We start from the raw sequence: 23,720 nt of genomic DNA, 5'->3' as shown, positions 1-23,720 counted from the left end.
GAACATTAAGCATTTTTTCATTAAATCTACATATGGTTGTATTCAAGTATCTCAGGATCTTGTTCACGAATGGGGGAAGAAGGGAGCGGGAGATCGACAGGCGGATTGGTGCAGCGTCTGCCGTTAAGCGGGCGCTGTACCGGTCCGTCGTGGTGAAGAGAGAACTGAGCCAAAAAGCGAAGCTCTCGATTTACAGGTCGATCTACGTTCCCACCCTCATCTATGGTCATGAGCTTTGGGTCATGACTGAAAGAACGAGATCACAGATACAAGCGGCCGAAATGGGTTTTCTCCGTAGGGTGGCTGGGCTCTCCCTTAGAGAGAGAAGCTCAGTCATCCAGGAGAGACTCAGAGTAGAGCTGCTGCTCCTTCACATCGAGAGGAGCCAGTTGAGGAGCATCTGGTCAGGATGCCTCCTGGACGCTTCCCTGGTGAGGAGTTCATGTCCCACCAGGAGGAGGGGAAACCCAGGACACTCTGGAGGGACGATGTCTCTCTGCTGGCCTGGGAACGCCTTGGGATTCCTGGAAACGCCTTGGGATTCCTGGAGGAGCTGGAAGAAGAGACTGGAGAGGGAAAACTGGGCCTCCCTTCACGGTTGTATTTTTCCTTCTTTGTTATATGATGATGTTTCTGATTTTAAAGTTTTCTGAACAGGTTTCAGAAATCAGCTTACCTGGTTTATGAACCAAAATGTTTGACCTTTTTAAAGGTTAATGCAAAATGCCTGTTGTGACTTTAAGTTTTGAGACCTCCAGTCAAATATTTGAATTACGTTTTATATCAAATAAACTATTTAGAATATGTACTCTAATAATTGAAGATATACATTCAAACTCCAGAGTAGCTTACCTTCAATTAGCACAAGAGTCTGTAATATTTGTAGTTTTGCAGCAGAAAACAGGGATGGGAATCTGGCATGTTGAATGTCGACTTGTTTTCTGGTTGGTCCAGTCCAGTTTAGTTCAGGACAAATAAAAGTTCAGGAGGATCAGACTTTGTTCTTGCTGTGGCTCCTTCCTTCCTGCAGGGGGCGCCAGCTGATCCACTGCAGCTTATAACTCAATGTTCTGCTGAGAGTTCAGTCTGTCAGTGTTTAACCCACAAAAACAACAAATCAGTTTCTAAAGCCTGACCCTCCGAGCCAACACCAAACAAATTCCTGTTTTTGGTTAAAAGTTTCATTTGGCAACTTTGAAAAACATCAGCAATAAAAAAAGAGGAACCAAGATTAAGAAAACTGAAGGAGGAAGTGGAGATTTTATTACTGACATGTCAGGACTTGATTTTAACAAATTTTATGTCAATTGGATCAAAACTAAAACTTTGATCCAATGTGGAAGAAATGCTGTGAATATTTTCTGGTTTCATCTCCATGTGGACCAAAAACAGAAACTGATCGATGACGATCAAAATCTTCAGGATGAAGCTGAAGCCTCCGAGTTTCTGACCTTTGACCTCAGCAGGAGGAGAAACGGCGCAGGCCTTCACTGGCTTTATTATTAACACAAGTCCAAACAACAACCTTGACCCGTTCATCCTGGAGCTGCTGTCAGCCAGGCCAACAGCATGACCTTTGACCTGAGCATGCACTTCAACACATTCCAGTTTCGGCTGAGGGTGTGAAGTTAAACATCCTCTCAGAGGGCGAAACGAGGTGGAAGCACTTCATTAGAGCTCATTGTTCTGCGGCGGAGCCGTCAGTCAGCTGGAAGGAACAGCAGTCCGTCTGAAAGCCGAGGAGATGTAAGCAGCCTCTTCCTCTTTCCCTCCTCTTCCTCCCCTGAGCGAGAGCCGGTGACCTCCGGCTGACCTCACAGGTTTGGAAGACGGCCATCGAGTTGAGCAGCAAAGGGACGTCACCGAGATTAACGAGGAACGTCGGCGACCAACGAGGTTCAGCAGAGATGAACAGCTTCAGGTTCCCGACGGGCCGGGATTATGCTGGATTATTACAGACCAGCAGCTAGAGCATCCTGAGATAATCCAGGGTAATCCAGGATAATCCAGGATAACCAGGATAATCCAGGATAAACTAGTATAATCTGAGATAATCTAGTTTTATCAAACAAGAACCTTTCAAAGTCTTAAAGTCAGATTCAGATTTTAGATCTGTCCATCGGTTGTAAGTAATTATTTTAGTAATCGATTAATCTATTCTGATGATTAATCAAATAAAAACATTGATAAAGTAAAATATTGGTAAATTCAGCTCAACGGCAGCTAAACATCGGCCCAAATGTTCATATTTATTCATGCTGGACCAAGTTTCCCTGGTTTCCTTCAGTGGTTGTTGGTGCAGCGCCCCCTCAGGCCAGGAGGGGAACTGCACTGTTCAGTTTGGATCGTTTCCTCTGTGCAGCGAACCGCTGCAGATGTTGCGGCTTTGGACCTGGTAGAACCGAGTGAGGCAGCCGGAGCGATCCACCCGACTCTTCTGGTTTCCACTGGACTGTCTGAACTGGTTGAACTGGTTGAACTGGAAGTTTCTGCTGCTTTGCTCTCGCTGCAGGAACCAGGTCTGAAGTTCTCCTGCAACCTTCAGCCAGGAGGAAATGCTGGAAGGGAAATATTTGTCCCGACTTCAGGCACTGTGGCGTTGGAGAGCAGACAGGAAGCGTCGCGTTAAAACCCTCCGACTGGGTGAAAGTGCAGCGAAGCAGAGGACCATGAAGGCAACACGACTCTCTCTGGATGGAGAACAATCTACTCTGACCTGTTCCAGCAGTTTTCTCTGTTTGTTCCAGCTTTCAGTTTTTATTTGGTTGTGATTCTCTAGACGTTCAGCTGCTGATGACTGGAAGCTTTTAGATCGGCTGAGGTTGGATCCACGACTGCAGGCCGACAAAGGATTCATCCAGGTTGTTGTTAAAGGATTTATTGGAAATGAGAGAAGGAGGAACACATGGGGCAAAGGTCAGCAGGCCGGGAATTGAACCAGCGACCGCCGCACTGAGGCCTCCATAGCTTAACCTCTGTGCCACCACAGCAAGCCGTTTCATCAGAGGTTTGGTATCAGATCAGATCAGCGACAGGCAGAACTTCCTGCAGGTTCCACAGGAACTCACTTGTTGACATTTAGTCATTTTCTCTGAATTTGTTTGGCGTAGCGTTGATTCTGGATGTGCTGCTGCGCAGATTTCAAATATTCTCAATCAGGAAGTTGGTAAAGTCAGATTTCAGTTGGAGGATTATCCAGCCTGTGGAAATGGAGCCAAAGCACTGCTGACGTTTCTGCCGCGGGTTTCACTTCGCTGTCAGAGAACATGAACTTTGACACCATTTAGGTTCCTTCACATCTTCCTAGTGGAATCTTCCTCCATGCTGACTTTAACGGGAGAACGTCTTTTCTCTGGAGAAGCTCTTCAGCGGAGAGCCGAGGCTTTCTGCTTGGGTTCAGATGGTAGAATGAAGTCAAAATCCCACAGGTGGCTCAGGACAGAAGGAGCTGCAGCATTTGGAGCTGCAGCATTTGGAGCTGCAGCATTTGGAGCTGCAGCATTTGGAGCTGCAGCATTTGGAGCTGCAGCACTTTGGAGCTGCAGCATTTGGAGCTGCAGCACTTTGGAGCTGCAGCATTTGGAGCTGCAGCATTTGGAGCTGCAGCATTTGGAGCTGCAGCATTTGGAGCTGCAGCATTTGGAGCTGCAGCACTTTGGAGCTGCAGCATTTGGAGCTGCAGCATTTGGAGCTGAATACGTCAGAAAGGCCCAACAGGCTGCTGGACATTTCACTGCCCGGACCACAGAATCATTCAACACATGAAGCAAAACCGAAGCAGCATTTATTTATATTAACATTAATATCATTTTTTCTGGCTCCGTTCTCAGACGACACCAGGAGGATAAATTTAAGTTAAAATCAAGTTACAGAAAATTAACATTATGAACACAATCTTCCATAAAAACATTTTCTAGCATAAATCAGATGATTTTTCCTGAAAACACAAATTAACCCGATAATTTCCGGCCACAAGGAGGCGCCCTGGAACCACGCCGCCCTTAAAGCAACAGAAAACTATTTCTAAACGTCCAGATTCAAAACGCAGAAATTCTTTGGTTCATCTTTTAAAAACCTCTGATTTACAGATTTATGAGGTTCCAGAGCAGCCAGTCTGAACAGAACCAGAACAGAACAGAACCGGAACAGAACAGAACCGGAACAGAACAGAACCAGAACCAAAACCAGAACCAGAACCAGAACAGAACAGAACAGAACAGAACAGAACAGAACAGAACAGAACAGAACAGAACAGAACAGAACAGAACCAGAACCAGAACCAGAACAGAACCAGAACCAGAACAGAACCGGAACCAGAACAGAACCGGAACCAGAACAGAACCAGAACAGAACAGAACAGAACAGAACCAGAACCAGAACCGGAACAGATCCAGTTAAATTCTTTAAATAAGAGACAATCATTTCTCATCTGACTAAAATGTTTTTCGTCTTTCTTTGGTTTCATTCTCAAACGGGCGGCCATCTTTACTGCCGTAAGTGGAGCGCCGCGGCGGCCATCTTTACTGCCGTAAGTGGAGCGCCGCGGCGGCCATCTTTACTGCCGTAAGTGGAGCGCCGCGGCGGCCATCTTTACTGCCGTAAGTGGAGCGCCGCGGCGGCCATCTTTACTGCCGTAAGTGGAGCGCCGCGGCGGCCATCTTTACTGCCGTAAGTGGAGCGCCGCCGCGGCCATCTTTACTACAGGTGAGACCAGCCTTCACTGAACAATCTTGGAGTTATTGGCCTGGAAAACGCGTTGCTAACACAGCTGCTCCTTAACCATCAGTGGACAGTTGGCGCCCCCTGCAGGCAGGGAGGTCAAAGAGGCGTTTGCTTTTATTTAATTTCCCTTTGGGATCATTAAAGTATTTTGAATTTTCTGCTGACCTTTGGGTTTGTTTCTCCTCTCAGGCCAGTTGAGATGTTCTTCATGATCTGTTGTAGGTTCTGTCTGTTCCTCTCTTTTTTCATCTGCTTACACGCTGCAGCTTACATAACCATGTTTATGTGTGTCTGCCGGCAGTCGAATGTAAACAGACTGAACCGGGTCAGACTTCCCTTTGGGGGGGGAACAGGCTAAAAGCTGAATCCAGTCTTTGCTCACCTGGTTCCGTCCAGAAGGAGCTCAGAGAATGTAACTCTGGTTCTGATCCGTTTCTATGACATGTATGGCTTCTAACATTTGATCATTTTCAGCATTAAAGCCTGTTTTTATATTTAACCAAATCTCTTTATTTCTCTTTACACTGAGGGGTTCTGGTCGGGTTCTGGACCCGGTTACCGGACCTGGAGGAGCACAGAAACAGAAATGAAAGAAGTCCAACAGAACCAAACCTATTCTGAAGTCCAAAGTGAAGCTCAGTATGAACTGGATCAGAACAGAACCACGATCCGAACACAGCAGCAGATCTACAGCTGAAGACGAAGAGAATCAAAGTGCTGCAGTGGCCTAGTCAAAGTCCAGGCCTTCACCAGATGAAAACGTTGTGGGACCTTCAGAGAGCTGAACAGAACCGCAAAGAACCGAAGCAAAGATTTGGACCAGAATGCAACTGGTGAACACAAACTGGGAGAAACCTTGGTACCAGGTTCTGTTGGTACCAGGTTCTGTTGGTACCAGGTTCTGTTGGTACCAGGTTCTGTTGGTACCAGGTTCTGAGGTTAGAACCTGGTACCAACCAGAGTTAGGAGGTGTTTGGTTGTCCATGACTAAACCAGGTCAGAACCGTTTCCTTCTCATCAGCAGGCGGTTCTGGTTCTGGTCAAATCAGCTGATTCTGGACTTTTAGTTCTCACAGGAAGTGGTTCTGCTTTGCTGAGTCCAAACAGGAAGCAGAACAGAATCATCTTCAACATTTCTCTAAAACAACCACCTGAAACCAAAAGAGCCGAGGTTCTACAGGGAACCGGTTCCAGTTCAGCTTCCAGAACCTCTGATCGGGTCGCGGTTCCTGCGGGTCGGAGGTCAGGCCGACATGGGTTCGTACGTGTGGAAGTGGATTCCCTTGGCGCAGGTGATCTTCATCACGGCGCCGTTGAGGCTCGGGTCCAAAATGAGCCTCATCATCCCTTCAGCGATGAGCGACGGCCTGGAAACAGAGACGCAGCGTCAGCAGAACCGCCGGGCCCGGATCCAGGCTGAAACGGGTCCGCCGCCTCCAGCTACATGCTTCATATGGGTTCTCTGGGTTCGTCAGAACCAGAACCTCACTCGGACCCACTGCCACTGAGCCGGCTCTGCTCCGTTGGCACCGGCAGGCCCGACTGCAGCCGGTTTGGGTTGAACACGCCAAGGACAGGATGGTTCTGATGGTTCTGACTGAGGGTCACTGCGCGTAACACAAACCCTGCAAATTCTAGACACTAATAGGAACCATAGAATTGCACAAAAATCTGTGAGGGACGGTGGCGTCCCAGAGCGAAACCCAGTGAAAGAGAAGAACGGACCCTGGAGCTGGAAGGTTGTTTACATGGTTCTGAACTGAGTGAATAAAAACAGCAGCAGGTATTTTGTTCCATAAAACACAGGAGGAGTGAAACAGGTAAACCTTTTATGGGTACAAACTCCACTAAAAACCAACCTGATTAGGATTTTATTTGAAACGTGATCAATTACAAATTTACTAATGGAACTAAGCCTGTCGCCATAAACGATAAATCAATTAATCGCACGATAAATTAAAACTATCAACCTCATTTTAATTATCGTCTCTTCCAGCCTTTTTCTCTTTCTGTTGATGACACTGAATGAAAAAAGGTTCAACTCCGCTGCTCTCCACTGACCCTCCCTTCCTCATTTCCTCAGTGTAATGTCCAGTTCACACTACACCATCTTAGAGCTGTCGGCCGATTGTCGGCCCATTTTCAAAACCTGAGAGATCAAACATTAGCCGACAGAAATCCTAGGTACAACGGTTCCATCGGGTTCCATCGGGTTCCATCGGGCCGTGTGGTGTCCAACAATGGGCACAAAATAATGGCTCCAAGTCCAGTGAAGTCATTTTAAAACCAGGCATTAATCAATGCTTTACTACAATCTACCTGCAGTGCATGTGTCTCTAGTGTCAGCGTAACGTCCTGACTGAATGAAAATCATTAGAACCTTTTTATGTCACGTTAACGAAGAACAGCTGAAAAGTTACCGGGTTCATCAACTGGTACCAATTTGGCTCCAACTCCTCCCCTCATCATTTCTATATTCTTTACACCAAATGTTTTATAAACATTAATGTTGTTTCCACATATCATCTCCAATGTCCGCTGGACTTCGGGTTGCTCCGTGTCAGCTGTTTGGGATTCCCCTCTGTAATTTCCCCTCAGAAAGCAGGAGGAGAATCCGGCTTTCTGATTGGCTACCTGTCACATTCAACAGGCTGCGTTAAGCTCCCAGTGGGGAAAACCCCTGATTTAGATCGGAGCGCCACAACGATCTACCGTAACACACCACACACTACAGGATGATCGGTTATGAAACCACAAGAGACAATCTGAGAACATCAACGTTCTCAGATTGTCTTAAGGATAAAATGTAGGAGTGAACTAACGTGTAGTGTGAACTATTGCATCAGATAGTCGATGTTCCATCTTCTCTATTTAAATCTAATGATTACTGAAGGACAATATGGTTTACAGACTTTATAATCTGAACTCTTTTGGTTGAATGCAGTATTTATTTACACTTTGGTGTTTTTATTCAAGTACATTTTTGTTAATGGAGACTGAGAATCCATTTTATTTTTGTTTTTGATTGTTTTGTTTATTTTATCAGTTTCAGTGTTAAATGTTCTTTTGAAAATAAAGTGTATCTATCTTTGACAGGAAATCACATGAATTATTATGTCATTTCCATTAAATCAGTGTAAAAAGGTCTTCAAACAATTTTATCGTTTATCGCAATAATTTTTGAGACAATTAATCGCTCAGTAAAATTTGTTATTGTGACAGACCTAATCTGGAACTTGATGGTCCAACCCAGAACCGTCTGAGCAGGAACTGAAGTTGCAGGTTTTTATCCTGGATGTGAAACTAAAAGCTGAAGTTCTGGTCGGGTTCATGACGTCCTCTGGGTTTCCCTCCTGCTGCACAGCCAGCAGGAACCGGGTTCACTCAGGGAACCGAGCTGGGTCACCAGAACCCCTCAGAATCGCCAGGTTGACATGAACCGTCTCTGGACTTTATTTAGGGGCATCGTGGGTGAACAACACCCATCCAGGTGGGGAATCTGGTGCATAAATGAAGCCCTGGGCTTGCAGCCTGTTTTTACAAACATCAGTGAACGCTGCCAGGTTGCCAGGGCAACGGCACTCTGACTGCATTGGGCCGACAGTAAAGTTTGGTGGAGGGGGAATCATGGTGTGGGCTGTTTTTTGGGAGCTGGGCTTGGCCGTTGGGCTCCAGGCTCCCATCTGTGTGGGAACAGTTTGGATCAAAGTCCATAAAGACATGATGGAGAGCCCGGCTCAGAGTCCTGACCTCAACCCAATCGAACGCCTTTGGGATGAAACAGAGCAGAGACTGAGACCAAGGCCTTCTCGTCCCACATCAGTGTGTGACCTCACAAATGTGCTTCTGGAAGAATGGTCAGAAATCCCCATAAACTCTCTGCTTGACCCGATGGGTCAGGATGGGACGACACTGGAGCCAAGACTAGTGAATGATGATGATTCATTGACATTTATCTGAGCCCAGAACCCGGTTCTGCTGGACTTACTGTAGAACCCCAAACTTGTTCATGCTCTGCTTGAAGTTGTCCTTGAACTTGACGAACTTCCCCATGTTGTCCTCCTCCTCCACGGTGTGCAGCAGCGGCGTGTCGACGAAGGCGGGACACAGGACGTTGATGCGGACGCCGTAGTCGTCCTGGGCGGCGGCGTCCTGCGGAGGCACAGACACACAGCTGCTAACCTGAAACCTGCTGGCGGGCGGCAGACTCACGCTGCGCTCCGCTCACCGCCATCGCTCGGGTGAAGCCGATCACTCCGTGTTTGGTGGCCGTGTAGACGGGCTGATGGGGGGAGTGGAGGAAGGCTGCAGGAGGAGAGAAATCAGAGATTCAGCTGCTGCTGCAGCAGGAAGCTGGAGCCTTCAGGCCGCATCACTTCCTCCTACGGAGGCGACTCACACACCACAGGCCGCTAGCTGCAAAGCGCTGTTAGCGGCTTGGTGTTTCTCTAACTTTGAAAACATTTAGCGCTCTGAGCTTCACTGAGACAAGCTGGGCATCAACAAGAGCAGATATCAATATCTGTATCAATATCTGTATCAGCACCGATATTGGAAAAAACTTCTAGATCAAGTAACAAAGACTGATTCATAAAGGCGGATCTATTCAGTGTAGCTCTATGCTTCATGCTCTGAGCATGACATGCTTTATTTTATGTTATATTTAGAATTATTGACTACATTTTCTGAACCATTTAAAAAGTTTGTTTCTGATAATTTTTACGTTTGGCCAAGACAGTCAGCCGATATTTTTATTCAGTTTAGTTTCTTTCTTTCAGCTGTTTTTCTCCCAACTGAACTCCTGAACGGATTAAATACTTTTTACATGCCTGACTAAGCAGCTGCTGCTTCTGCAGAGTTATTAAATAAATCTGTAATTCCGTACATCTGCCTCTTTTAAAAAATAAACGTTCTAAGTCAAAGTTTATCTGTTCAGAATCGGCGATACTAAACCTCAGATGTCGGTATCGTATGAGAAGTGAAAAAGATCAATGATCCCACAGCAGTTATGTTATGCTACATGTCACATTCGGATAGCGCTTTAGCATTATGCTACGCTACACTTCACATTCGGATAGCGCTTTAGCATTATGCTACGCTGCACGTCACATTCGAATAGCGCTTTAGCATTATGTTACGCTACATGTCACATAGGGATAGCGCTTTAGCATTATGCTACGCTACACGTCACATTCAGATAGCGCTTTAGCATTATGCTATGCTACACGTCACATTCGAATAGCGCTTTAGCATTATGCTACGCTATACGTCACATTCGGAGAGCGCTTTAGCATTATGCTACGCTACACGTCACATTCGGATCGCGCTTTAGCATTATGCTACGCTACACGTCACATTCGGATAGCGCTGTAGCATCAGCTGAGCACACTTTTATGAATGTTGCTTTAGCGTTAGCGCGGCTCAGAACTGCCTCAGCTTCCATGGGATCATCTCCAGCTGGCGGCTGCAGCTCAGCACAGAAATCTGTTTTCAGTTAAACATCTCTGTGACTTTTTCCACCCGGACATATCCATCCAGACTCCAGCAGCTGTTTGTGTTCCTAGATAAGATACTCTGCTGTTTCAGATTATCATGGCGGGAATCAAAAGCTCCTGAATGTCAGCAGGCGGGTTGCAGCAAGCCGCCGCCACCGGAGGGAGACGGCAGCAAATCTGGCCTTTAAGCTTTCAGGAATGTGTTGAATCGCTCTCTGTCCTTCAGGAAAATGTCGCCGCTCACCTCTCGGACCAGACGGAAAGTAAAGCCTCAGAACCGGCACCGTTTTCCTCTAGTTTACCATGTCCAACTTCTGACTGTGAACCTGGCAGATCAGAGTCCAGGTGAACTGAGGGAAGACTGGAAAAATCCCAGGAGCCTGATCCACCAGGGTCCAAAGATGGACATCTCTGTAAACACGCATTCCTTCCCTGAAACTCTGAGCTTCCAGGTATTTGTCCAGGTTTGGACTCGTCCACGTTCGTCACAAGAATGTTCCTGAAGGTTTCCAGCCTGCTGAGGGTCAGGATACAGATCTGAAGAATTCAGATTCATCCTAGATATTTTTCACCTGATGGTTAACTTGGAGCTGGAACTACCTGGAAAAACCCCTGATGCTCCAGAAAACCTGGAAACATCCTGCTGCCGGTTTCCATCCTCTCCTGCTGAAACCACAGCATCAGGGGAAGCTGTGGTACACAGACATGCTCACATGAGAGCTGGGTCAAAGGTCACAGAGGTTCCTACAGAGCAGGTCGCTCTGGTTCTGCTTTCTCTTTCTTCAGCTGAAGGTTTTCTGATCTGGAGAAACGTGTAGCCCTGTGGTAAACTGAAGTTACGGTAATTTGCTTCTGTATGTGAAGGTTAATAAAAATCTTACATGGTTCAAGACAGGATACAAATATATTAAAAGTAAACGTTTATTTACTAATGCATAACATTGGTGACAGCTATGGATTTCAGATTTTTGTTTCTGAAAGAAATACACTAATATTTTACTTTACTTTAATATCTAAATAATATAAAGGGTAAAGGTAATTATTAAGTAATTAGCTTACTTAGTAATTAAAACTGTATTATTTGTAAATCAACTAAGAGCATTATTTTATGTAAATATTGCAATTGAAAGGAGTATTAGTGTGACGTAAGATGCACCGTGCATTTTATTTGGCTTTGCCATTTGATTGGTCACTGACCAATGTCGGGACTCGTGATTGGTTGAGAGGAGAGAAGGCGGGAGGAAGGAGGAGAGGAGAACCGTGATGGTGGCGACCGGAGGGAAGACTAGCGGGCGAGAAGTGAAGAAATACAGACTCGAGGGAGAGAAAACCGGGCAGAGCACGGGAGAGGACGGGATTCGGGAGAAGTTGGAGGAGTTTGTTCGATGCGAGAGGGACGGGACGAGAGGAGACGGACGGAAGTAGACGAGCTTTGAGCGGAGCTAAGTGAGCTAGCCGCTTCAGCGGTTCACGGGAAGTCAGGAGAAGAGGACCAGCAACGCTCTCGATGATTTTTCCTCTGGGATTTCAAATCCTCGCTTTTTTCTAACTGGCCTGCAACGTTTTTCCTCTCCTGGAGGTCGTGAGTAACAAACTGACCGGGTTACATTTGTTTGTTGTTGGACTGTATATTGATATAAGTGGACATTTCTCGTTCGGGGAAAAGGTGGCCATCAATATTTTATTTGTTCTGCCTTATGTAAAGAGGTAGGCTATGTATATATATATATATATATATATATATATATATATATATATATATATATATATATATATATATATATATGTTCTTTAAATCTTAAGCGTCTTTCAACTTAAAATTTATCGTGGTGACTAAATAGTTGGATTTCCTGTCACTTTAGTTTAATAAAGTTTGGCTGAATCATTTTGTCTGAAGTTCTAAAGTTTCTCTGGGTCATATTTGTCATAAACTGGGTCATTGGTGCCGCACACCGATTGGGGAACCCAGTTTTCTCGCATAGAATGGTTAAAGGTGTCACATATGTCTGAATATCATCTTCATAGACAAACTTTACTCTAAAGTAAAAGCCGGTTCTGGTCGGTTCTGCACAGTGGTGCAGTTGGTAGAGCTGTTGCCTTGCAGCAACAAGGTCCTGGGTTCGATTCCCGGACTTTGTGCATGGTGGGTTCTCTCCGGGTTCTCCGGCTTCCTCCCACAGTACAAAAACATGACTGTGAATGGTTGTGTGTCTGTGTGTCTCTGTGTTGCCCTGCGACAGACTGGCGACCTGTCCAGGGTGACCCCGTGACCCCGCCTCTCGCCCGGAACGTCAGCAGCCCTCCCGACCCCATTAGGGACAAAGGGTGAATAGAAAATGGATGGACGGTTCTGGTCGAGTTCAGAGTTTCACCCAGAAGCCTGGCAGTCGACTAAAACTGTGTTTTTGTGTTAAAATGCCCAAAGTTGACAGGAATTATGACCTGGTAGTTCTGTTATTGAAATACAACAACACAACACAAAAAGATGAAATAAAAATTAATTACAATTTTTTGCACTTAAATCCTAATGAAGCAATCAATCAGTGGATCGTAGAACAATCAGGGTTTCCCTCAGAAAACCTGCTCAGCCCAGCGGTTGGTCCACCATGTTTTTGTATTAAAAGATGGAAAGGTAAAAATATTACTGGGTAATTATATGTTACTGGAAAAAAATAATAAAAATAATACTAAGATATTTAAAAAATAATATAAAGCCAGGGTGACTGCGAGGCGACTACCGGCCTGAACCTGCATGATGAGGTTAGCGCTGGTTTGTTAGCCGCTAATAAACCAGGAACACAGACATATCAGTGCAGCGTGTTGAGATGGAAAAGCTGCACAAAATTTTCCATCTATATATAATATTTTTCCATAAATATTAATCATTCTCACCACTCACTCAACGCTCCTCTGAAAGCGCCAAGTTATTCCTGCATAGAGCTGCACAACCAGAGCTAACGCAGTGGGTTTAAACTCCTGCCTTGATGTAGATATCCATACAGGTCAGCCTGAGTCCAGTCAGAGTGAAAGGATCCGCTAAGAGCTAAACTTCTTCTACAAACTTATCTTTTAGGAATAAATCTGTTCCGCCGGTGAAACGCTCAGAGCAACAGAGACGCTTTCAATCCGGCTTAGAAAAATAAAAATAAAAGTGTTTTTTATTTATTTTCTTTTACTTTATTTTCCTAAAATTATGAACAAGAAAGGCTTGTTTCTAGCCTGGCGGTGGGGCTAGTAAAGCCTGGCAGCTGCCAGGCCTGTAATACACTGAGGGAAACCTGGAACAATCTTTACAATACATTTAAGATTCATTTCAATAAATAATAATAAACTAAAATGAATGATGATATTTGTTTGGTTACAAAATATACAAAATTGGGGCGTGCTCCGGTGGCGTAGAGGGTAGCGCGCCCCACGCCTGGAGGCCCTCAGTCCTCGACGCGGCCGTCGCGGGTTCGATTCCCGGACCCGATGACATTTGCCACATGTCCTCCCCCCTCTCTCCTTCCCCCCTTCCTGTCAGCCCACTGTGGTATAAGGGACACTAGAGCCCATAAAAAGACCCCCTGGTGGGGAAAAAAAAATAAAAATATACAAAATTAATCTATTTATTTATAATTTTTTTGTTTTTCTAAGTTGCTCCATTTTGTTTTGCTTGTTTTAAATGGTTATTGGTGTGTGTGAGTGTGTGTGGGTCAATGAATGCTGTGGGGGTCACAGCGCCTCCTACAGGCAGCTCCTTCAGACCCGGAGCCCCGCTGAGGGAGCGTAAAAAGATTGTTCTTCATTCTGAAGGACAGATGCGCTCAGACCCGCCTCCCTGCTGTGACGGACTCTTCTGTTCCTGCAGCTCAGGATTCTGCAGACGAACCATTACTGCCAGTAAACCGGCTCTGCTGGAAACTTCCAGAGGAACCGGTTCCAGAGGTGGCGCCGAGGCAGTTCAACTGTGAAGCGTTTCTGATAATCGGCCTGGCGGGGGCCGTGGAGCCCGGCGGCCCCCGCCAGGCTGACGATACACTGGAGGAAACTCTGTTTGAGTTTAGATGGAGCTGCTGCAGGAACCGTCTCTGGTTTCATTGCCTCAGGATCGAAAACTCTCCTTACTGGGAAACTCTAGGTATTGGGAACCCTGGACCCGACCCGGTGCAGAACCGGGTCTGGTCAGAACCGGCCTGACTGAGCTAAACCAAACTGAGCTCCTCTCAGTTTGGTTTGTGTTCAGACATGAAGACGTTTCTTCGTCTCTGGGGTCAGTTGTCAGGCCCTTCTGGGGCCCGTTGGAGGGACTCGGGGCCCCGTTGGAGGGACTCGCCCCTCTGGAGCCCGTTGGAGGGCCCGTTGAAGGGACTCGGGGCCCTCTGGGGCCCGTTGGAGGGACTCGGGGCCCTGGGGCCCGTTGGAGGGACTCGGGGCCCTGGGGCCCGTTGGAGGGACTCGGGGCCCTCTGGGGCCCGTTGGAGGGACTCGGGGCCCTGGGGCCCGTTGTAGGGACTGACTCGGGGCCCTCTGGGGCCCTTGTAGGGACTCGGGGCCCTGGGGCCCGTTGGAGGGACTCGGGGCCCTCTGGGGCCCTTGTAGGGACTCGGGGCCCCTGCCGGTATCTGTGGCTCCCTCACCGTACCCAGGGTTACCTGCCATGGAGGACACGTTGATGATGGTGCCTCCTTGCTTGCCGTACTCTTTGCTCATGTGCTCCAGGGCCAAGTAAGTTCCCTTTATCACTGAGGTCTGCAGATAAAACAGAGAAGAAGAAGAAGCGGTTAAAGTCGGCGCAGCTCAACGCGCCGCTGGGACAGGAAGTCATGAAAGGCGACACTTCTGATAAGAGGCGATACCAGAGGCTGCGGTTTCCTCAGGAAGCCACCAGCAACGAGTAAAACAACATCGAGCTGCTGATACGATCGGCAACCAGAACACCAGGTGGAAATTTATAGAAAACACTGAAACTGAAATGAGTCAGACATTCTGACCTCTGACCTCTGGGTCAACATTCTGAAATCAGGACCCAAAACCGCCAAAGGTCAGAGAAAAACCTGACCTGTGGTGGACCTGAAGGAAACGAGTCGGCCGACACGGAGCCGGCAGAAATAAAAACCACAACAGAGGTCAGAGGTCAGGCCTCCATTACCACTCTTCCCAGTTTTTCTAGAACATTCTGATGATCCTCCAGAACTCTGGAGCGACCCGTTAAGTAACGGAGCCAGCAGGGAAGCACGGTGGTGGCAACATGATGACTGGGGATGTTCAGCTTCCTGTGAGTCACTCTGCTGAAGGAGAACGACCGTCCTCCAGAACCAGAACCAGAACCAGGACCGTGACCAGGACCAGGAAGTGATCTAAAACAGAGCTTTGCAGTGGCCTAGTCAAAGTTGATGCTGTGGTTGACCTTAACAAGGCCAACAGAACTGGAACCAGAACCAGGATCAGGAGTAACAGAACCAGAACCAGTGGAACCAGAAGCCTTCAGAATGAGTTCTGAGGTTCTGTTCGGCTCGGTGCAGGAAGAGGAAACGCTTTATTGCAACAGGAAGTGATGAAACGGATTGTTTCTAAATCCGGTTTATTTATTGTTTCTTCACTGAAGCCCAAAACCAGGAGGAGTTCTTCTACAGAGAACCCGAGTCCAGGTTCTGGTCCCAGGTTCTGGGTTTATGAGTCCGAATGATTCTCTCTGAACTTCACACACAGAAGGTCCAACAGAACATCTTTGGGTCGTTTTGGACCAGGAGGTTCTCAGCCAACCAGTCTGAGCGGGACGCTGTCAGAATCTCCCAGAGATGGTTCAGAACCGAAATGTTCTGAAACCACTAAGGCACAGAACCAGAACACCGAACCGGTCCTGGAGGTCCGGTATCCTGAAATGTTTAGATGTTCCTCCAGGTTCTGGTCCTGGTTCTGGTAACTAAACCGTTTCATTCCAGTTTTGGACCAGAGGCACATCGACTGGAGGACTGGAGTTTGACCAGTAAGAGGTCCGACCCGGGTCCGACCCGGTTCTAGTGATGATTAAAAGTCATTTTATAGAAATGAGCCAAAGAAAGAGTTCAGAACCACGGATCAGAACCAGCCAGAACATCCAGTTTGGACTCTTCATTCTGACAGTTTTTCGTTCTTCTCACCTGGACCCGAGTCGGTTCTGTTTTCCTGGTTCTGTTCAGCTCCGGTTCGGCCCAACCGGCTGTATTTTTACGTCTCTGTTCATATTTCTGGTTTTCTGAGTGATGCCTCATGACTGATGGTTCTGCCTACTTCCTGCTGCCTGTTGGGTCCTAAATGTCCCCAAAACATTCAGCCTGACGTCACATTAGAACCTTCAGAACCAGAACCAGAACCAGTTGTTATTTAGCAAACATGTTGACAAAAAGATGATGTGATATTTCAGGATGTTTGTTCTGGTTTGACCTGATTCTAATTCTGCTCTTGTCTCACATTTACAGTTCTGGATCGGTTCTGTCTAATTGTTCTGGTAGTTTGTGACCCGGGTCACCTGCCGGTTCTTACCAGGTTGACCTGGATGGTTTTCTCCCAGTTCTTCTCGTTGTTGATGCCGGCGTTGTTGATGACGATGTCCAGGCGTCCAAACTGGTCCACCGTCCTCTGGAAGGCGTCTGTCCAGGGAGACAGAGACGGACGTTACTCTGGACAGCCTGGAGGCTGGGGGGCGTTGAGGAGGGGCGGGGGGCATGGGGGAGGGGCGGGGGGCATGGGGGAGGGGCGGGGGGCATGGGGGGCGTTAGGGGGAGTAACTTTGAGTTTTTTAGGATCCAGCAGCAGCTGCTGGATCTAAACTGGTGAATTAAATGATACTAAAAATCTTATCTGAAGACCTGATTATGATTCATGTTTTTTGTTGTAAAATCTGATTTTCTGAGGTCAAAGGTCAGACTCGAAACTTCCAGGATGAAAGCAGATTTGTCTCACTATTTGTCCAGAAACCAGTGGATGTTGTCTCCTTCTCAGCCTTAATTAATGCATAATAAACGGTTATTAATGACTGATAAACTGTTAACAGATGAACTCGTGGTCGTCTGGAAAGCGGTTCTGCTTCCTGGACTGACCGGACCTCCTCAGTACTCGCTGTGGATCCGGTTCACAGGGATAACGACGGGATGTTTAGCGCGCGGCGTCCTCTGCACCGAGGTGTTGATGAAGGGTTTCCCCCCCGGGGGGGAAACCTGAGGTGGGAAAACCAGCAAGTAGCAACATCTGCAGCATTCCACCGTAAGACAGCAGGGAGGCAGCAGCCGGTTCCCACACGGGACCAGGACGGGTCCGACCCGCAGGAACCTCTGCAGACGGATCCGGCCGCAGAAAACGGTGATTAAACAACACAGGTACCGGGTCTCTGGGACTGACCCTCGGGGCTCACCGTACAGCTGCTAACCTGTTAACTTTATTCTGTCAACATGAAGTTTCAGTTTTCAGTCTTATTTTCATTTCTAAATATTCCTCAGCTAACAGGATCACACTGTCCAACATTTAGCTGACAGCTCAATATTCAGCTGGTTAGCCAAAGAATCGTTTTGTTTTTAAATCTGTGAATGACATGGTGACTTAAACCTCCATTTGTTTCTCCGTTAATGTTTGCCTGAGTAGTGTTGCCATAGTGACGCCAACAGCTCTGCACCACTGAACCAATTTAGTCTTAAAATCCAGAAATGACTCAGTGAAGTTGCCGCATCACTTCCTGTTTTATGAAGGGGAAGTACAGCTTCATCATCAGGCTTGCTCCTCTTCCTCACCTCTCAGAGCGTCGCCGTGGGTGACGTCACACTGGATGAACATGCTCCTTCCTTCCCCGAACTCGGCGTCCAGCTGGGCCTGGCACTGCTCCCCCACCGTCTTGTTCAGGTCCACCACGGCCACCTGCAGGACCGGGACACACAAACTGGGTTTGCACCACATGCAGGGGGCGCTGCGCTGCAGGGGGCGCCAGAGAGGCGGAGCAAACTGTGTTTCTAGTTGGCTTTTCTGTTTTTAAAGGGGTCAGGGGTTTTTTGGACACGCAGCAGTTTGGTTTACCTGATTCCTGACGTCATCTGATGACAGGGAGGTAAAGATGGAGGCAGGTGGAGAGCTCACCATGGCAACCAGAAAACGGAGGAGGATAAAGATGTAGGGATGGAAAAGGTTTTTCAAACAGGCCAGTTATGGAGAGGAAGTCTGTCGATGATCAGGTGAAATGACAGATCGCTGCTGTGGGCAGCATTTATAATATAATAAATTACAGCAATAGAAATAAACGGGTTAAAGTGTCTTCACTCATAACTGCAGCGCTGCTGTGATGTTTCTGACCAGAGGTGATTTAGAAAGGAAATCTTTTAAATTAAAATGTTTTTCATGTGTTTTGATGGCTGCATTTTTCAAAATGATTTAACTCAAAGAAAAAGTCAGAAGTTACAGGAAGTTTAGGAACAGACTGAATCCTGCTGCTTCATTTTAAAACAAGTGTTTCAAAAGTGCATCTAGAATTTGCTTAAAGTTATTAAATGAGACTTTTTTAACCAGATGACTTGGCAGAAAAGAACGCAGCCTTGACTAGTTAGCAGTTACTGAACAGCAACTGGACCAACAGGCGAAACCCAGTGATTTAACTTTAACTTCAGGTTGCACAGCAGATTAAAGGAGATCAGCTTCCTGCTCTCATCTCGTCTGCTCAGCTTCTACAGATAAATAAATATATATATATATAAATAAATATATATATATATATATATATATATGTGTGTGTGTGTGTGTGTGTGTGTGAGTAGGAAAAAGTGATTCAGAAGTGTTTCTTCCTTTAAAATTTATTTGAAATTATGTTTTTGTAGACATTTGTTCATCTTACTCTTTAGAATATCTGAATTTATATGTGAATGTTTATTTTTGTCTAAAGTGTAATATATCAGAATATCTGAAATTAAGATTTTCCCATAACAGAGAATATTCTCTCTTTCTCACATCAACAGCCATTTATAAAGGCTTTAAAATAATAATATCTTTTTTTCTACATAAAGCACCTAAACGTCTCGGTTTGATCTGAAAGGAAGTGAGTTGGCTGAAGGAATAGCACTGCTGTTATTTTCACCAAATAATTTTCAGTTTTACTTGATTCATTTTTTGAACGTTTATTTTTACTTTACTTGCTGACATAATGCTACGCCACCTGAGAACATTTTGGTGAACTTTACCCACCTCTACTTACAGCAAGACATGAAGTAAAAGTCTGAAATGAAAGCATTTTATTTTAGAAATCAGATTTATACCCCTGCACGTTGAAAACCCCGGAGCCAAATCAGTTGCTGCGTTTCCATTACAAATGGGATCAAATCTTTTTCCATTTGCTGCTAATGTCAAGAAAGCAACAAAACAAAAACAATTTTGTAATTATGTTATTTTCATTAAATATGAAATGAAATGAAAAATCATGGTAGCTAGGATGTAGGCAGTTAGAACGTCATCCTACTACTTCCTGTCTTTTTCGTGATTTTCACCAGTAGTAACATCCGGTTGTTGATCAGTGATTTAAATGATGCGGTAAAAGTGTTTTGTCAAATATATCCGTTTTGATTTCACCTCATCTTGGCGCAAAAACAATAAAAAAAAAATCTCTAGTTTTTTTTTTTAGACATTGCCGTGTTTTTTTTTCAGCGAATTTTATTTTTCTTCATAATTTAAATTTGTGCGATTTTATGGTTAATGGAAACGCAGGTAATGACACGGAGCAGCCGACCCACGGAACCCGGTCCGAGTGATCGGAGCATCAGCAGAGCAAGAAGCCGGTTCAGTTTTATCAGACCTGCGGTTTCACAAGTTCTGCTGCTGAGACGGTTCTGATACTGATCATCTGCATGTATGAAGGAAACTCCTCGGAAACATGCAAACTTCTCTAAAAGCAGAGCTGCGCGTCATGGCCCCGCGCATTTACCAGAACCAGAACCAGTTCGGCAGAAAGTTCGACCAGAAACTTTTAAAGCAGGAAAAAGTTAGATGTGATCAGAAAGCAGCTGCAGAGGGAGCAGAACGTGAAGGCTCCAGAGTCGGAACCGAACTTTTGAGCAGAACCGAACCTTGGCCGAGCTCTTCAGCAGAGACTGGACCGCTGCCCTCCCGATGCCCTGAGCTCCTCCGGTCACCAGAGCCACCTTCCCGGCCAGAGACATGATCGCACCGGCGTCGCGCTGCCGTCCTCCCGCTGCGGGTCTGAGCGCTCTCCGCTGCGCTCGCTGCTTTTCTCCTCCTCCTCCTTTTCCTCCTCCTCCTCCTCCTCCTCCTCCTCCTCTTCTTCTTCCTCCTCCTCTTCGTCCTCCTCCTCGTCAAATTAATGGCAGAAAAATTACATCTTCACCATAATATCACATTCTTCATACAGCAAAATAATCGCTAGATGAGCTACAAGTGAAAGACTGTAAGTGTCAACAGCTAACTCTGACTCAGACCCAAAACTGAAAACACCAGTCATGAGGTGTCCAAAGTCCGGCCCGGGGGCCCTTTGTGGACCCTGGATTGATTTTGTGGGGCCTGCAGCTCCAATTGCCTCCACCAGATTTTTAGACTTTTTATTTTTGAACAGAAAAATGATTACAGACCAATGAAAGTCTTACAACAGAGATCAGAACCAGGTTTTGGTGCTGTTTTGTGAGAACCACATCTCTCCATCTATGCACTCAGATCTGCTTTTAATACCGTTACTACACATAGTTATCCACTTTTAAGCAAAATGAGCTAAATCTACTTTTTATTGCTCAAAATTAACATCTTTAAATTATTTTCAGCAGCAAAATGTAAACATTCACAAAGTGAACCCCTTCCCTTCACGAGGAGCTACAATAATTTACACTTTCCAAAGAAAATGGACTTTTAATCTTTGCTAAAATATTGCAACTCAGTTTATCATGAAGGAGGTTAAAAAAGCAGTATTTTGTTTCTTTTTGTTCTTTTTTATTGGACTTTTTCTCCCACTTCCTGTTTTTTGCAAATAGTTTTGAATGGACGATTTTGGTCACCCTGGCCTAGAAGTTCAACTAGAACAACCAACAGTCTAAATAATATTAAAACTAAAGACACCAAGCAGCAGAGGATTTCCTAAAATAACTAAAACACTGGGACAGGAAATCCAGAAGACTTAACATAGGTGACCTTCTGACCTGGAAAACATGATATCAACATTATAGTGGCAGCAGAAACTCATCCATCCATTTTCTTACACCCTTGTCCCTAGTGGGGTCAGGAGGTGCAGGGTGACCCCATGAGAGGCGGGTCATCTGGACGGGTCGCCAGGGCGACACAGAGACAGACAGGACAAACAATCATGGAGAGTTTAGAGAAACCGATCAACCTGAGAGTCATGTTTCTGGACTGGGAGGAACCCAGAGAACACCAGAAAGACCTGGGCTGGGAATCGAACCCGGGACCTTCTTGATGCAAGGCAGCAGTGTGCAGTAGGGGTTGAACCAATTAGTCGACTAGTCGACTCTAGGACATCTCGCGAGTTTTTACATTTCATGTCGACTAGTCGCAATCATGTGACAGCCTGTGCTGATCTGACAGCACAGTAAACATCACAAGACACAAGAAAAATAAGTTAATACATTAGTTTAAATGATATGTAGATGGATGCATATTTGTGGTTTTACAGTGTTTTTAAAAGGAGATGGAGTTGCAGCTGCAGTCGACTACAAAACACGAGCCGTCTAAAACTCGCCACCTTCCCGCTAAGGATGTCACTTAGCGGCTCGCGAATGTCTTTGTCACGACGATCTAACTAATACATTATGATGTTATGTTGCTGATTAAATAAAGATCTGTGGTAATGCCATCTAAAAGATGTGCGTTTCCTTTTGAATGTTGGTTTCCCAGCAACTTATTATTTATCATAAACTATCCCGATGTTTTGTTGTTTCACTTGTTGCTGTTCTGTGTAAATGCCGTATTTTTACGTGAAAACGGGTAATAAAGCCTGTAGTTACTCCAAAGCTTTGCGTCTTGCGTTGCTATGACGTCACAACCACTAGTCAACTCGACATCGACTCGACTTTTATCATGTTGACGTTGACTAGAAAATATCTTAAATCGTTCAATCTGCTGAGTCAGCAGAGCTTGGCAATATTTGCCGTGAAAATAGCTAATAAAGCCTCCAAGTAGTTGTGAAGGGTTTTTGCGCTTACGTCACTATGACGTCACCGCGACTAGTCGACATTGACTCGACTATTATCATGATGTAGTCGACCTTAAAAAATATGTAGTCGTTCAACCCCTAGTGTGCAGCAAAAAACTTATATCAGGAAAACTGTTACAAAAAAATAAAATAAAAACTGGGGATCAAAAGAGGGAAAAGTGGTGAAAATCTGTCATCATGTGATATGAGAAACAGGATTAAATAATTCAGAAGACATTTAGGGACACATCATTAAGGAAAACAGGCTAATGCAACTTAAAATATATCATTTTATTGGGGCCTGCCATGCAAAGCAATGGCAGGAACCTGCAGGAATCTATTGTTATGCACCTATTACCGTTAATGCGGCTCAAACCGCTGAATACACCCCAACAAAAGTGGTATCAAAACGTGATCAGAGCATTGATCAATTCTTCTGGTGGGATTCTGAGTTAATATGGCGACAAAAAAAGCAAAAAACGCTTTTTGCCATTGTTGTGTATGGGGACAGATTGGATGAGTCATCACAGCTGCCAGCTCATGACTGGCAATTAATTACCATAGCAACGCAACGATCAGCACCAACAGCTCAGACAGTCCGTCTGTGCGTGACTCGTGATTGGTTGGGAGAGGAGGAGGAAGAAGGGCAGCACACCGTGACGGTAGAGGACGGAGGGTGAGACGAGCGGACAGGAAGTGACGAAAACACTGAAAGGAGTTAAAAACTGGACAAAAGTACGGAGGAGGAGGAAATTCGGGAGACGTTGGAAGAGCTTGGTCGATGCAGGGACGGGACCAGAGGAGCTAGAGCAAGTAGTCCTGATGAGTTTTGAGCTAAGCTAAGTGAGCTAGCCGCTTCAGCACCACGTGTTCAGCTGCGTTCAACGGAGGACCGGTGAATTTCAACGCTCTCCATGTTTTCCTATGGGATTTCAACTCATTGTTTTTTCTAACAGGCCTGCAACGTTTTCACTCTCCTGGAGGTCGTGAGTAACAAACTGACTGGGTTACATTTTGTTTAGAACTGGATATTGATATAATTGGACATTTCTTGTTTTGTCCTAGTTCTGAGGAAAAAAGGGTGGCCATTAATATTTTATTTATCCTGCCTTAGATGCTTCTGACTTTCCACACACTATTGACTATTATTTAGTAAAGCTTAGGCAGTTTATTAGCATTAGTCTTTTAGCTTAAATAAGCTATTAGCTATATTTCTGTCTTATTTGCCATGTGTAGTATGCTGAAAGAAGTTAAGTACAGACAACATGCAAGTCATGCCCCACATGCTACTGACGGCACTCACGCTAACATTAGCATTTTGGCTAATTTTAGCTCATACACTCATTTTAACACGCTGAATG

General features: G+C 45.7%; 1 protein-coding gene across 1 annotated transcript; it reads right to left on the bottom strand.

The window, feature by feature from the left end:
* Positions 1 to 3,762: 3,762 nt before the first annotated feature.
* Positions 3,763 to 20,451, bottom strand: hpgd (15-hydroxyprostaglandin dehydrogenase). Its single transcript, XM_044113063.1, has 7 exons — positions 20,273 to 20,451; positions 17,963 to 18,086; positions 16,722 to 16,828; positions 14,852 to 14,948; positions 8,951 to 9,027; positions 8,711 to 8,874; positions 3,763 to 6,089 (listed from the first exon to the last, which is right to left on the bottom strand). Exons 1-7 carry the CDS (start codon positions 20,363 to 20,365, stop codon positions 5,966 to 5,968), a joined length of 786 nt encoding a protein of 261 aa, XP_043968998.1. The 5' UTR covers positions 20,366 to 20,451; the 3' UTR covers positions 3,763 to 5,965.
* Positions 20,452 to 23,720: the final 3,269 nt, after the last annotated feature.

This window comes from Gambusia affinis, linkage group LG04 (genome assembly GCF_019740435.1).
Source record: "Gambusia affinis linkage group LG04, SWU_Gaff_1.0, whole genome shotgun sequence".
Taxonomy (NCBI): Eukaryota; Metazoa; Chordata; class Actinopteri; order Cyprinodontiformes; family Poeciliidae; genus Gambusia; species Gambusia affinis.
Note: the sequence above shows the minus strand (reverse complement) of the source record. Positions and strands in the feature narration are given on the sequence as shown.

What these genes read in the sequence shown, in the direction of transcription:
- hpgd (XM_044113063.1), bottom strand. Translation starts at nt 20,365, where the DNA reads ATGTCTCTGGCCGGGAAGGTGGCTCTGGTGACCGGAGGAGCTCAGGGC. An exon ending in TGCTGAAGAGCTCGGCCAAG is followed by an intron (nt 18,087 to 20,272) that starts GTTCGGTTCTGC and finishes CCGGTCCTGCAG; the next exon opens with GTGGCCGTGGTGGACCTGAA. An exon ending in GCTTCACCCGAGCGATGGCG is followed by an intron (nt 8,875 to 8,950) that starts GTGAGCGGAGCG and finishes GTGCCTCCGCAG; the next exon opens with GACGCCGCCGCCCAGGACGA.